This window comes from Panthera tigris, chromosome D3 (assembly GCF_018350195.1).
Source record: "Panthera tigris isolate Pti1 chromosome D3, P.tigris_Pti1_mat1.1, whole genome shotgun sequence".
In the NCBI taxonomy this organism is placed as follows: Eukaryota; Metazoa; Chordata; class Mammalia; order Carnivora; family Felidae; genus Panthera; species Panthera tigris.
Window position 1 is genome coordinate 9,739,751 of NC_056671.1, and position 14,152 is coordinate 9,753,902.

General features: G+C 42.9%; 1 protein-coding gene across 6 annotated transcripts in view; it reads right to left on the reverse strand.

The window, feature by feature from the left end:
- Positions 1 to 10,848: 10,848 nt before the first annotated feature.
- The window catches only part of HECTD4 (HECT domain E3 ubiquitin protein ligase 4), a 189,978-nt gene continuing 186,674 nt past the window's right edge, over positions 10,849 to 14,152 (reverse strand). For all 6 annotated transcript variants that reach the window (XM_042962746.1, XM_042962744.1, XM_042962745.1 and 3 more), the window contains 2 exons: positions 13,839 to 14,061; positions 10,849 to 13,065 (listed from right to left, as the gene is read on the reverse strand). In XM_042962746.1, the coding sequence (XP_042818680.1) occupies positions 12,929 to 13,065; positions 13,839 to 14,061 (360 nt within the window). In that variant the 3' untranslated portion in view covers positions 10,849 to 12,928. The remainder of the gene's footprint in view (positions 13,066 to 13,838; positions 14,062 to 14,152) is intronic.

Sequence of the window (14,152 nt, forward strand, 5' to 3'; positions counted from 1 at the left end):
TCAACATCTCCAGGCTTTCACCTTGTTTCTACTCACTCACTGTCTGTGGGCAACCAATCTTACTAGTTTCTGTTTTATTCACCTTTCTCCCCCTAAACTGTCTTCTTGTTTCTTTTTGCCAAAATAACCAAACACATGTGTATGTTCTTATTTTTTTTCTCTTACACCAGAGGTAGCATATTATACTCTTGAACTTTGATTTTTTCACTTAATAACATTTTCTCAAGATTACCTCTTTGTATATATGTCAGTTATGGCTCAATTTAAAAAATCGCTTCATTGTGTGGATGTACTGTGTTTTATTCTCCTATGTATGTTGCTTAGGTTGTTTTCAAAATCTTATTAAAAATAATGTTTCAGTGAATACATTTGTTTCCTTATTTGTGATAAGCAGAATTTTAAGTTGGCCCTGAAGATTCCGGATTCCTGGTGTACATGGTATATATGTAATGTTCATTTACATGGTGTACATGTAATTCCTTTCCCTTGGGTGTTGGCAGGACTGTGACTATGATTGATATAGTATGACAAAACCATGAATGTGTAAATAAAGCCTCAAATCAGTTGGCTCTGAATGAATAAAGGATCATTTTGAGTGGGCCTGACCTAATCAGATGAGCCCTTAAAAAAGGACTGTGAGAAATAGACCAATTTCTTAAAAACCGTAAATAAGTATGATACAGTTTATCAGTTTTAACAGATATAGCTATTCAGGTTTTCTGTTTCTTCTTGAGTGAACTTTGGTATTGTCTTTCAAAGAATTTGTCCATTTCAGTAAGTTAATTTATTGGCATAAAGGTGTTCATAATATAACCTTATTTGAAAATATCTGTAAAATCTGTAGTGATGTCACTTCTCTCATTTTTTGATGTTGATCATTTGTTTTCTCTTTTCCCAATCTGTTTGGCTAGAGCAGAGATCCTCAAACTTTTTCTTTCTTAAAAGGCCAAATAGTCAATATTTAGGCCATATAGTCCGAATTGCAATTACTCGGCAATGCTGTTAGAGAGTAAACACAGCTCTATGGGTGAGGCTTCCAGTGAGACTTTATTTACAAAAACAAGCAGCTGGATTATGAGCCATAGCATGGCAACCCTGGGTTAGAGATTTATCAGTTCTATTGATCTCAAAAAATCAACTTGGGTTCCGTTGATTCCCTTTACTGGTTTTCTGTTTCCATTTCATTATTTTCTATTCTGATCTTTTGTTTTTTCTTCGATTCTGATCTTTATTTGCTTTCTTCTGCTTACTTTGAGCTTCTTTCTTGTTTAGTTTAAGGTCAAAGCTGAGATCATTCATTTGAGACCTTTCTTTTTTTGTAATATAAGTGTTTGGTGCTATAAATTTCCCTAAGAACTGCTTTACCTGTGTTTCATATGCTTTGGTGTCTTTTTGTTTTCATCCAGTTCAGAATACATTGATTTCTTTATACTCTGGGCTATTAGTTTATACTATTTGGATATTTTCCAGATTTTTTAAAATTTTATTTATTTTGAGAGAGAGAGAGTGTAAACACACACGATTGGGTGAGGGGCAGAGAGAGAATCCGAAGTAGGCTCTGCACTGTGAGCATGGAGCCTGATGTGGGGCTTGGGGCTCAAACTCACAAACCCTGATATCATGAGCTGAAATCAAGAGTTAGACACTTATGGCCAACTAAACTTTGACAAAGCAGGAAAGAATATCCAATGGAATAAAGACAGTCTCTTCAGCAAATGGTGTTGGAAAACTGGACAGTGACATGCAGAAAAATGAACCTGGACCACTGTCTTACACCATACACAAAAATAAACTCAAAATGGATGAAAGACCTAAATGTAAGACAGGAAGCCATCAAAATCCTAGAGGAGAAGGCAGGCAAAAACCTCTTTGACCTCAGCCACAGCAACTTCTTACTCAACACGTCTCCAGAGGCAAGGGAAACAAAAGCAAAAATGAACTGCTGGGACCTCATCAACATAAAAAGCTTCTGCACAGTGAAGGAAACAATCAGCAAAACAAAAAGGCAACCAACAGAATGAGAGAAGATATTTGCAAACGACATATCAGGTAAAGGGTTAGTATCCAAAATCTGTAAAGAACTTACCAAACTCAACACCCAAAAAACAAATAATCCAGTGAAGAAATGGAAAAAAGACATGAATAGACAATTCTCCAAAGAAGACATCCAGATGGCTAACAGACACATGAAAAGCTCAACATCATTCATCATCAGGGAAATACAAATCAAAACCACAATGAGATACCACTTTACCTGTCAGAATGGCTAAAATGAACAACATAGGCAATGACAGATGTTGGTGAGAATGCAGAGAAAGAGGATCTCTTTTGCACTGCTGGTGGGAATGCGAAGTGGTGCAGCCACTCTGGAAAACAGAATGGAGTTTTCTCAAAAAATTAAATATTGATCTAGCCTACAACCCAGCAATTGCACTACTAGGTACTTATCCATACAGGTGTGCTGTTTCAAAAGGGCACGTGCTCCCTAATGTTTATAGCAGTGCTGTCGACAATAGCCAAAGTATGGAAAGAGTCCAAATGTCCATCGACAGATGAATGGATAAAGAAGATGTGGTACACGCGCATGCACACACACGCACACACATGAGTATTACTTGGCAATCAAAAAGAGTGAAATCTTGCTATCTGCAACAACATAGATGGAACTAGAGTGTATTATGCTAAGTGAAATTAGAGAAAGACAATATATGATTTCACTCATATGTGGAATTTCAGATTCAAAACATGGGGTGCCTGGGTGGCTCAGTTGGTTCAGTGGCCAACTTCGGCTCAGGTCATGATCTCACTGGTTTGTGAGTTTGAGTTTGTCAGGCTCTTTGCTGCTAGCTTGGAGCCTGCAGCCTGCTTTGGATTCTGTGTCTCCCTCTCTCTCTGCCGCTCCCTCACTTACACACTCTCTTTCTCTCAAAAATAAACATTAAATAATTTTTTTTTTAAAGGTTCAAAACAGATGAACATAAGAGAAGCAAAAATAATAAAAAACAGGGAGGGGAACAAAACACAAGAGACTCTTAAATATAGAGAACAAACTGAGGGTTGCTGGAGGGGTTATGGGTGGGGGGATGGGCTAAGTGGGCAAGGGGCATTAAGGAGGAGACTCGGGATAAGCACTGGGTATTATATGTAGGGGATGAATCATTGGATTTTACTCTTGAAATCATTATTGCGCTATATGCTAACTAACTTGTTTGTAAATTTAAAAATTAAAAAAAAAGTTGGACACTTAACTGACTGAGCCACCCAGGCACTCTAGATTTTTTTTTTTCAAGATGTCAAAATTGAGTGTTTTAATTCATAGTGGTAATTATGTTTACCTTATTATTTTTTAATGTTAAATTTATTGTCAAATTGGTTTCCATACAACACCCAATGCTCATCCCAAAAGGTGCCCTCCTCAATACCCGTCACCCACCTACCCCTCCCTCCCACCCTTGTTTTTGTTTTTTTTAAGTTTAATCTTTACATCCAATGTGGGGCTTGAACTCACAACCCTGGGATCAAGAATCACATGCTCTTATGACTGAGCCAGCCAGCTGCCCCCAGATTTGTTATTGATTACTAATTTTCTAGTGGTCAGAGAACATAATTTGTGTGAACTGAATCTCTTCAAATTTATTGAGGTTTGTTTTATCCTTAGAATATTCTCCAGGCCATAAATGTCCTGTATGTACTTGAAAAGAATGTGCATTGTATTTTGGTTAGATGGAATATTATATAAATGACAGGTAGGTCAAATTGGTTGGTAGTGTTGTTCAGGCTTTTATATTACCGATGTTCTGTTTACTTGTTCTCTTAATTATTGGGGGATGGGGGATAGTTCTTTTTGAAATCTGTATTGTAATTGAAGATTATTTTTCCTTATGATTCTGTAATTGCTTCATTCTTTTGAAGCCTTGTTATTAGATGTATAAATGCCTAAGATAGTTATGTTCTTGTTTGGCTTTTTTATTATTATGAAATGACCTTCTTTGTAATATTTGCTCTGAGATACACTTTGATATTAAGATAGCAATATTAACATTCTTCAGCTTTCTGCTGATTTGTGTTGGCATAGTATATCTTTTTCCATCCTTTTACTTTTATCCTATTTTTGTTTACATATTTAAAGTGGGTTTCTCAGAGGCAGCATATAGTTGGGGTTTTTGTTTTTGAGCCAGTCTGAGGAGTTTGTCTTTTAATTTGGGTGTGTCAACCATTTACATTTAATGTAATTATTGATATGGTTGGGTTTAGAATACTTTTTTTTTTTTTCTTTTAACTAGTCTCCACACCCAATGTGGCTTGAACTCAAGACCCTGAGATTAAGAGTCACATGCTACCGACTGAGCTAGCCGGATGCCCTGATAGTTGAGTTTAAATAAATCTTTTTGCTATTTATCTTTTGTGTTCTATGTGCCTTTTTTCTCTTTTTTTTGCTTTCTTTTAATACTTCTTATGATTCCATTTATCTCTTTTGTTGGCCTATTAGTTTTAACTTTATTGTATTATTTAAGTAGTTGTTTTAGGGTTTATAGTACATACACCTCTGATTTATCACAGAATCACAGTTTACCTTTAAGTAATATTGTGCTACTTCATGATTGGTATTACAATAACATATTTAGTTTATTTCCTCCTAGCCTTTGTGCCATTGTCATATATTTATTTTTTAATTTATTTATTTTGGTGGGGGGGAGGGGCAGAGAGTGAGAGAGAGAGAATCCCAAGCAGGCTCTACAGTGTCAGTGAGGAGACCAATGTAGGGTTCAAACTGGGAGATCATGACCTGAGGCGAAATCAAGAGTCAGATCCTTAACCGACTGAGCCACCTAGGTGCTCCTCCCCTCCATTTCTTTATTCATCATAAATCCCCAATACCTTGTTGTTTTAAGTACTCAATTATCTATTAGGGGCACCTGGGTGGCTCAGTCGATTGAGCGTCCAACTTTGGTTCATGTCATGATCTCCTGGTGCGTGAGTTCAAGCCCCGCATCGGGCTCCATGCTGACAGCTTGGAGCCTGCTTTGGATTCTGTGTCTCCCTCTCTCCCTGCCCCTCCTCGACTCATGCTCGTGTGTGCTCACTCGTTCTCTCTCAAAAATAAACATTAAAAAATTTTTTTAAGTCAATTATCTTTTAAAGACTTAAACATGTCTTTTGTATTTACCCATGTAGTTAATATTTTTGTATTTTTTTTCTTTGTGCAGACCCAGATTCCCACATGGTATCATTTTCCTTTTGTGTGAAGGACTTTGTTGTGCAGGTTAGCCTGTGTTCTTGCAGCTTTTCTATGTCTGAAAAGGTCTTTATTTCTTCTTCACTTTTAAAAAATTGTGGTAAAATACATCTAATGAAATTCAACATTAAAAAAAATGTTTATTTTTGAAGGGGGGTGCAGGGAGGGGCAGAGAGAGGACAGATTATCTGAAGCAGGCTCTGCGCCAACAGCATAGATGTTGGGCTTGAATTTATGAACTGTGAGATCATGACCCCAGCCGAAGTCGGATGTTTCACCGACTAAGCTACATAGGTGCCCCAAAACTTAACATTTTAATTATTTTAAAGTATACAATTAGGTGTCCTTAAATCCATTCACAGTGTTGTGCAATCATCACCACTACTTGTTCAGGAATTTTAATCTTTAAAGGCAATCCCATACCCATTAAGCACTCACTCCCTAAGCAGTAACCTGATTTGTCTCTAGGTACTTGCCTATTTTCTCCTTCACTATTTGAAAGGTATAGAATTCTAGGTTGATAGCTTTTCCCCTCCTAATACTTTGGATATGTTACTCTGCCGTCTCCTTGCATTGGTTCTACTGAGACATCTACCATCCTTATCTTTGTTCTTCTGTACAGAATGTGTCTTTGTGGGGGTTGTTTTTAAGATTTCTTTATCACTGATTTTATACAATTAGATTGTGATGCACCTTTGTATGGTTGTGTGACATCAAGTACATTCATTGTTCTACAACCATCACCACCGCTCTGTTTCTTGTGCTTTAGGTTCATTAAGCTTCTTACATCTTTGTAGTTTTTAAGTAAATTTGGAAAAAGTTCCAGCTGTTATCTCAAGATTTTTCCCCCATTTTTCTTCTCTTTGGGGGATTATTCTCCTATATTATAGGCCAAATGAAGTGCCATATCTTACTGACACTCCTCACTTTTTTGGATTCTTTTGTTTTCAGATGGGTCATTTGTGTGCTTCCAAAGTCACTGAAACCTTCTGCAGTCTAATCTGTCGCTAATCTATCCAGTTTTCATCTCAGACATTGAAGTTTCTATCTCTAGACATTCAGTTTGTGTTGTTTATATTTTCCATGGTTCTACCTAACATGTTCATTGTTTTTTTTCCCCTAGCTTCGTAAACCTTTTGTATACAGTAATAACTGTTTTAATGCTCTTGCCTGCGAATTCTATCATTTGTATAATTCCTGGGTCAGTTGCAGTTGATTTTTCTGGGTGCTATTTTGTTGTTTCTTTGCATGTCTGGTGGTTTTTTTATTGGATGCCAGACATTCTGAATTTTACCTACTTACATGCTGGGTATTTTTGTATTACTTGTTTGTTTCTAAAGTAGGCTCCATGCTAGGCATGGAGCTTGAACTCACAACCCTGAGATCAAGAATTGGACGCCCAACAACAAACTGAGCCACCCAGGTGTCCCATGTATTTCCTGTATTTTTGAGCTTTGTTTTTATATGTGGTCACTTGGAGACAGCTTGATCCTTCTGGGTCAAACTTTTAAGCTTTATTAGGTGGGATCTGAACAGGAATTAGGGCTAATTTTACTTCACTACTAAGGCAAAACCAAAGTCCCACAAATTACAAAGTTTTCTACATTGGCTAGTGGGAATAGGAACTATTTCCTGTTCTTTGCCAGCTCTAATCCTTTTGGCTGGTTCTTTTCCAAGCCTCTGGCAGTTTCCTTATATGCTTGAGCTTACCAGTACTCAGTTGAATACTTGAGGACTCTCAAGAGATCTACAGAGTTCTCTGTAAGTCTCTTCCTCTTTAGTACTCTGTCTTGCAAACTAGCTGCCTTTGTTTCCTTTCATGCTTTGTTTTCTGAACTCTAGGAGACTGTTGAGTTCGACTTTGGGTTTCCCCTCCTCTTGCTGCTCTCTGAAAACTATCCAGACCATAAGCTGAGGCAATGGTAGGGCCCACCGTATTTATTTTCTCTTCTCAGTTTTTTTATTGCTTGTTTTGAGAACCATACATATGTTAGGTTTTTTATTTTAGTTGTTGTGATAGGGAAATCTGGCTTCTGTTCATTTATTGTGATTAGAAGTGTCTTGAAGGTGTTATCTTTCTAGTTTGTTATAAAGCCTGATGCCATTCTGATTTACATGTAATTTTTCCCCTTGAAGCTTTTTAGGATGTCTGTCCCTGGTATTTTTAAATTTCCCCATGTTGTAAAGTGGTGTGGATTCTTTTTCTATTCAAAGAGCTGGATACTTATCATTTTGTCTGGAACTTGTGACCTTCTGTTTTTCAGAATTTTCTTATATTTTGGTTATGTCTCCTGTTTTCTTTTCGCAGAACTCCAGTGATAGGATAGACCGTCTTAGACTGATCCCTTTTTCCTTTAAAAATCTTTTGTAATGTTTATTTTTGAGAAAGAGAGTGCAAGATGGGGAGGGGCAGGGAGAGAGAGAGGCAGACACAATCTGAAGCAGGCTCCAGGCTCTGAGCTGTCAGCACAGAACCCGAAGCGGGGCTCCAAATCACACGCTGTGAGATCATTACCTGAGCTGAAGTCCTATGCTCAACCGACTGAGCCACCCAGGTGCTCCTTTTTCTTTTCATATTTTTTGCTCTATGGGAGATTTCTTCAACTTTATCCTTTCATCTTTATATTAAATGGATTTCTGATATTTCCCAAACCTTTTATTCTTTCCCACAGCCTTTTCTCTCCTAAAGGGATGCAGTGATTTTTTTTTAAGTTTATTATTTACAAGAGCAAGTAAGAGAGAGAATCCCAAGGAGGCTGTGCACTGCTAGCATGGACCCTGATGCAGGACTCGATCTCATGAAACAGGAGATCATGACCGGAGCTGAAAATCAACAGTCAGATGTCTGAGTCATCCAGGCACACCAAGATTTTAAGTAATCTCTGCAGCCAATGTGGGAATTGAATTCACAACCCCGAGATCAAGAGTCACACACTCTACCGAGCCAGCCAGGTGTCCCTGAAGTAACTTTTTTGTAAGATTTTACACCTAACATGGGGCTAAAACTTACAACCCTGAAACCCAGAGTGACTCTTGATCTACCAACTGAGCCAGCCAGGTGCCCCAGTGCAGTCCGTTCGCATACTTTGTGCCATAGTTGTTTCTTGTTCTAGTCTGTGTTATCTATTTTTCTTTGGTATTTCATGTTATAGACTCTTCCTCATCTGTTTCTTGCCTGTCTAGATTTAAGACTGGGGCACTAAAGACAAGAAGCTTCTTTAACTGTTCACGTTCACTGTAGGGTAACAAGCTGGTGTTTTCACTGAAGAACCCCCTGCTGTGAGAATCTATAGGTCTTATTTCTGGTTTCCTCCTGAAAGGGGTCTTCCAGTCTGCTGTGTAAACTCAGGGTGGGGCTGGGGTCTTAGCTGCTGGGTTTGATTCTCCCAAATAGGGCTTTTGACTTTCTGCAGAGTGGTGGGCTTGAACAACTGCTTCCTACATGAATTTCCAATCCTTGTTTTTCTCTTGGCAGTGGAGCCTCTAATTCCTTCTTTGCAACGTTTTGTTTTCCAAGGGACCTACAAGAAGCTTGCTGCCCATGATGTCCTCTTAAGTCATTTATTCTTTCAGTAGCTGTCCTTTGAGAAATTGTGGACTGAAATGATTTCTTTTGGTTTCATGAGCATGGAATGTGTGCTTTTATTTCCTGATTTCATTTTGTGGGTTTTTTTGGCACGGAGGCATTGGGATTTTTTTTTTTTTTTTAAGTAGGTACCACCACCCAACATGGGGCTTAAACAGAGATCAAGAGTCACATACTCTACCAACTGAGCCAGCCAGACACGCTGGTGCACTTGTATTTTTTTTTTTTTTTAACGTTTATTTATTTTTGAGACAGGGAGAGACAGAGCATGAACAGGGGAGGGTCAGAGAGAGGGAGACACAGAGTATGAAGCAGGCTCCAGGCTCTGAGCTGTCAGCACAGAGCCCGACGCGGGGCTAGAACTCACAGACCGCAAGATCATGACCTGAGCCAAAGTCGGCCGCCCAACCGACTGAGCCACCCAGGCGCCCCGGTGCACTTGTATTTTTAAGAAACTAGTCATACGGTAGAACATCCCTACAGAAAAGTGCATGGTAGCATAGGGTTCACTCAACACCTGTCACCACCACCCATATCAAAAACGTTACCAGGACACCAGAACACCCCTCATACTCTCTATCCTCCTTTCTGGGACCCAGAATAACCACAATCTTGACATTTTAAGATGTTATTTTTTTTCGATTTTCAACATTTAAATGAACTCATTATTTAAAAGTACTCATACCATGAAGTATTTTTTCATGCTTGACTCCTCTTGCTGAACACTGTGTGTTTCTGACTCACCTATAGGTTGCAGGTAGCAGTCTGCTTTCCTTCCTGTATGCTATTCCATTGTGTGCCGTAACTTTTTCTACTTCAGACCTTCAACTTGTTTCTAGTTTTGGCTACTACTATTATTGCTGCTGTGAGTGTTTTTACACGTCTTTTGGTGACCATGGGTGGGTGTTCTGGTGGACGTACACCTAGAGGTGGGATTGTTGGTCTAAGGGGGTGCGTAGTGGAGGGCACCCAGGTTTCCAGAGTAGTTGTAGGTTACATTCCCCACATCCAGAGGAGAGTTCTGTTGGTTCCATGTCTTCCCCCAGTCCTGGTACGGTCTTTCCTTTTTGGGGGTGGTTGTATAGATTTTGTGATTTTAATTTGCTTTCCCCTGATGACTAATGAGGATGAGTGTCTTCTATTATTGGATAGCCTAATCTTGAACATAGTTTTTTAAAGAAGCAACTCTTAAAGGAGATGGCCTCAGCCATCCTGGAGAGCACATTCTTGCTGTGCTCAGCTGGGACTCTCCACACAAGGCATCCCCATCCACCCCAGCTTCTCTTAGCTGTGAGTGGTGGCTTTTGCTGTTTCCAGCACCCTGAGGGGAGTTGTTCCTCACCCAAGAGGACCCTTGGTCTTCCTATAATAAAGACATAAGTGGGACACTTTCGCTAAAAGTTGGCATTTATTAAGTGTAAGAAAGGTAGGGTCAAGAGAAGAACTAAATGGGTCTGTGTGAGGACCTCCCCCTCCCACGGAGCAGGACCATGTCTGGGAGACTGGATTCTCCTGCATGCAGACCACAGAGCTCCCTGTGGGGGTGGCAAAGGACGGCTGTGCAAGAGAGCTGAACATCAACCTTAGGAAAGCAGCCCTAAGTCTTTATCTTCTCTGCATTTCCCTTTTGTACAGTTCTAAATCCACTGCTGGCTCCCACCCCCTTCCACTGCAATTATCCGCTTGAGGAAAACCCTCCCACTGGCCTAAGAGTTCAGACCAGCTCCAGTGTGAGCAGGGGGGCAGAAGATGCAGGGTGAGGTTTAGCTTTGACCTTGGATTTCCATCCCTTCAGTCATCCTTTCTGTAGGACAACCAGGTGCGAGGGGCTGAATGGGGGAGGGGGGGAGGATTAGTTGGTAAGCATGATGGAGTAAGAATCACATCAAGTGTAGAGACAATAATTAGAAACAAATTCCTAACCTTCGGACCGCACTTAAGGATCAGAGCCGCCCAGTCCAAGCAGGTCCGTCATTGTATCTTTTCAGTGAGTAGATGACCACACAACTCTTACGGTAAGTCAAAATTAGATGAAGGTTATTTATTGGTGTGACTTTTTTTTTTTTTTTTCCTGTAGTGAGCTTCCTTTACACAGCAATGGTGTAAATAGCCTCAAACTGAATGAAAACTTTGTTAAATGCAACCATAAATAATTATAATAAATATACATCAAGTAACTTTACAGCACACGTTTTTTTAGGGCCAAGGTTTGGATCAGTCTGGACCTCTCAATGTGCTCTCTGGGAGAAGCGTGTTAGCAGCAGACATCTTACTCACAGCTGTCATCAAATCAAGTGATGGGCCAAAAGCAGCTTCCCAAAACCCCCCTTGGGGAGGTAGCTAACAATTCTGAGTCCATTTAAGGGATGGGAAGGATTGGAGGGGACCAAGAATTTAAAAATACAGAGAAGAAGAACCACTTCTAATAATCCAAAGGCTCTCGTTATGCAGAAATGAAATAGGAGGATCCTTGTCAGGACTACGTCCTGGTCTGACCCCCAGGCAATGGGGCTCCGGCCCCCAGGAGGCAGCAGCCAACCATCTTCCTTCCAAGCAGGGAGCCTGCGTGCAGGCCCTCCTCTCCAGACAGGACTGCTCCTGCATCAAACATAACTGATGCAGCCAGTTTTGGCTTTTCCTTAGGTTGGGGAATCACTTCAGTAATGGTCCTTAACGCATTTCCTTAGAATAAGAGGGAAGAGATGGCTGCTAATGGCTCTAACTCTAAAATCCATACATCTTCCCAACAGGCCGGGGCCACAGCAGAGAAAGGAAAAGCACAGCTTTCTCTCCCCAGCATGCACACTCCAGAACCTTCTAGTCAGCACTCACTCAGAACCTTCAGTATTCACAATATTATACAATAAATACAGTGATGCAATTCCAGGAGAACTGGCAAGGCCCAAAATGACAGTGTCCAACAAGCTGGCATATGCTGCTCTTGAACAAAGTACCATTGGACAAAGACCTGTTTGGGGCACAAATGCACTGGGGCGGCGGGGGGGCCTGGAGCAGCTCCACCCTGGCACACACGCTCACGTGGGGCGGCGAGGGGACAAGGGGCGGGCCTGGCCAGAGGGGCAGAAGGACCGCACAGTGGTCCTTGGAAGGTCTCGGTCACCGAAGTAGACCCTGAATTGAGCAGAGCACCTCAGTCAGCCGCTCTTTTTAAAATGGGCCTGTGGCCCTTCCGTTCCTCCTGTCACCAACACTGTGGTGAGGAAGGGCCGTTTCTGAGTACGGGGGGGGGGGGGGTAGGCTTGAATCATGTGCTTTCCTGTTCAATCAGTCTCAGAAAAAGCCCCCCCTCCCCCGAGCACTGTCCGTCCCTCCTCCTCTAGGCGTCCTGAACTCCTGGAGCTGGGACACGCCTGGCTGTGAACTAAGGTCAGAACGAACCCTTTGGTCTCCTGAGGAACATTCAGCAGGAAACTGTCAGGTCAGGGGCCCAGGAGAGACGGAGAGCAGAGGGCTGAGGGGGGAAGGGACGGGCAGCCACCGAGGTGCTCTTCCTCTGAAAAACCCAGACCATAAACAAGGTTCGAAAGCCGGAAGATTAACACAGAAAGCTCCCCGTGTGTCTCCCATGTTGGGGCCCAACCCTTTCAAGATGGAAGGAGGCCGGGGGGAGCTGCGTCCAGGATCAAGTCCAGCTCAAGGCAGGAGGGGCAGGGCCACACACCTGTCTGTGAAGACGCTGTGAAGAGACAACGGGATGCTCCGTGTGGCCGGCCGCAGGTATCTCACCACCACCTTCCTGCCGGGTGGTTCCATGATGTGGAACTAACTGGGGCCTTACGGCATCAGAATCCGGTGGCCATGAGAGACAATGTCCGGGAAGATCAAATGAGACACAGGCTGCCTGGGAATTAAACTATCCTACAAACATACCACAAACAGGTGTAAAAGAACCAACCCATCACAAAACATACAAATACAAAAGGTTAAGTCTTCCAGGAAGCCCTGGAATGTGGACAAAAGTTCGGAAAAGCAAAACGTCGCCAACTCCTCACGCAGGGCCTGGAGGGAATGTGCCCTCAGTGGCAGGCTTCCCAAGCCGGCGGAGCGGTGCCTCGGTGACGGACTGACTCCGGGGCTCCCTCCCCTCAGCCACTTAGGGGGTCTTCACGGTAGTGAATGGCACAACGAAGTTTCTCCAGCATGATTTCCAGAGAGGAGTACTGGGGAAGTTTGATCATGAACATGCAGGTCTCCACTCGGATGTAGCGAGAGTCTGGGGAACCTGCAAAAATAAAACCCCCACCAGGCCAGTGTCAGAGGCTGGGCTCTGATCCCAGGGAGACCTACTGGCCGCCCTGCTTTCAGGTTTGCTTCTTCGGGTAGCTCGAAGCTAACCAAGGCCCAAGCAGGAGGGGGGGCGGGGGCAGGGCAAGAGAAGATTCTGGAGGAGAAAATGGCACAGGAAGTTGTCCGGCACAGGGAGCAGATGGCTGACCTGTGAGGGAATCTGGTGGTAGACAGGTTTGTTCAGTCAGCAAAGGGTCGTTTTCTTATTTTTCTACGTTTAGAAGTTGGAAAATTAAAACATTTCTAAAAAGCCCCGTTAGCTTTTTAGAGTTATCAGAATGTAGGGGCACTTGGGTGGCTCAGTTGGTTGACTGTCCGACTTCGGCTCAGGTCATGATCTCACAGTTCATGAGTTCAAGCCCCACATCGGGCTCATTGCAGTCAGTACAATGTCGCCCCCACTCCCTCCCCCGCTTGCACTCTCACTCAAAAAGAAATAAAACTTGAAAAAAAGAATGGTGAATCCTTTAAAAAAAAAAAAAAAACCCAGAACATAGGCCAACCTGGGGCCTGTACGGACTCTTGGCCAAAGTCAGGTTTGGGAGGCACAGGACAACCCCTTCCCCCGCGCAGGCCCGTCCCCCGATTTCCATTTGGGCTCAGCTGGCCACTGATGTCCCTCCCTCCTGCGGGGCCCAGCAGCCCCAGCTCCCACTGAGAGAAGGGCCTGTGCGTCCCACTCGGAACACGACAAGGGGAAGGCGGTACCTGCTGTGCCATCTGGGGGAGCAATCTTCATGGGGTAGGGGGGCACGTGGGCTGTGTCAGGGCCCCCGTCTTTGCAGGGGCAGGTGAAGGGGATGCGTTCCTGGTTGCAGGCAAATTTGATGAACTTGCACAGCTCCTCCTGCGTGAACACCTCCAGCGCCCCCCAGAAGAACTCGATGTGCTGGTCTGTCTCCATCAGCCCCACCTGGTACATGGTGTGGGCCTGGGGAAGAAAGGCCCCCGGATGTGAGCAGTCCCGGCCTCTGCTCACCCCGCACCGCCCCGGGCCGGGTGGCTGCGGCGGGGAAACGGCC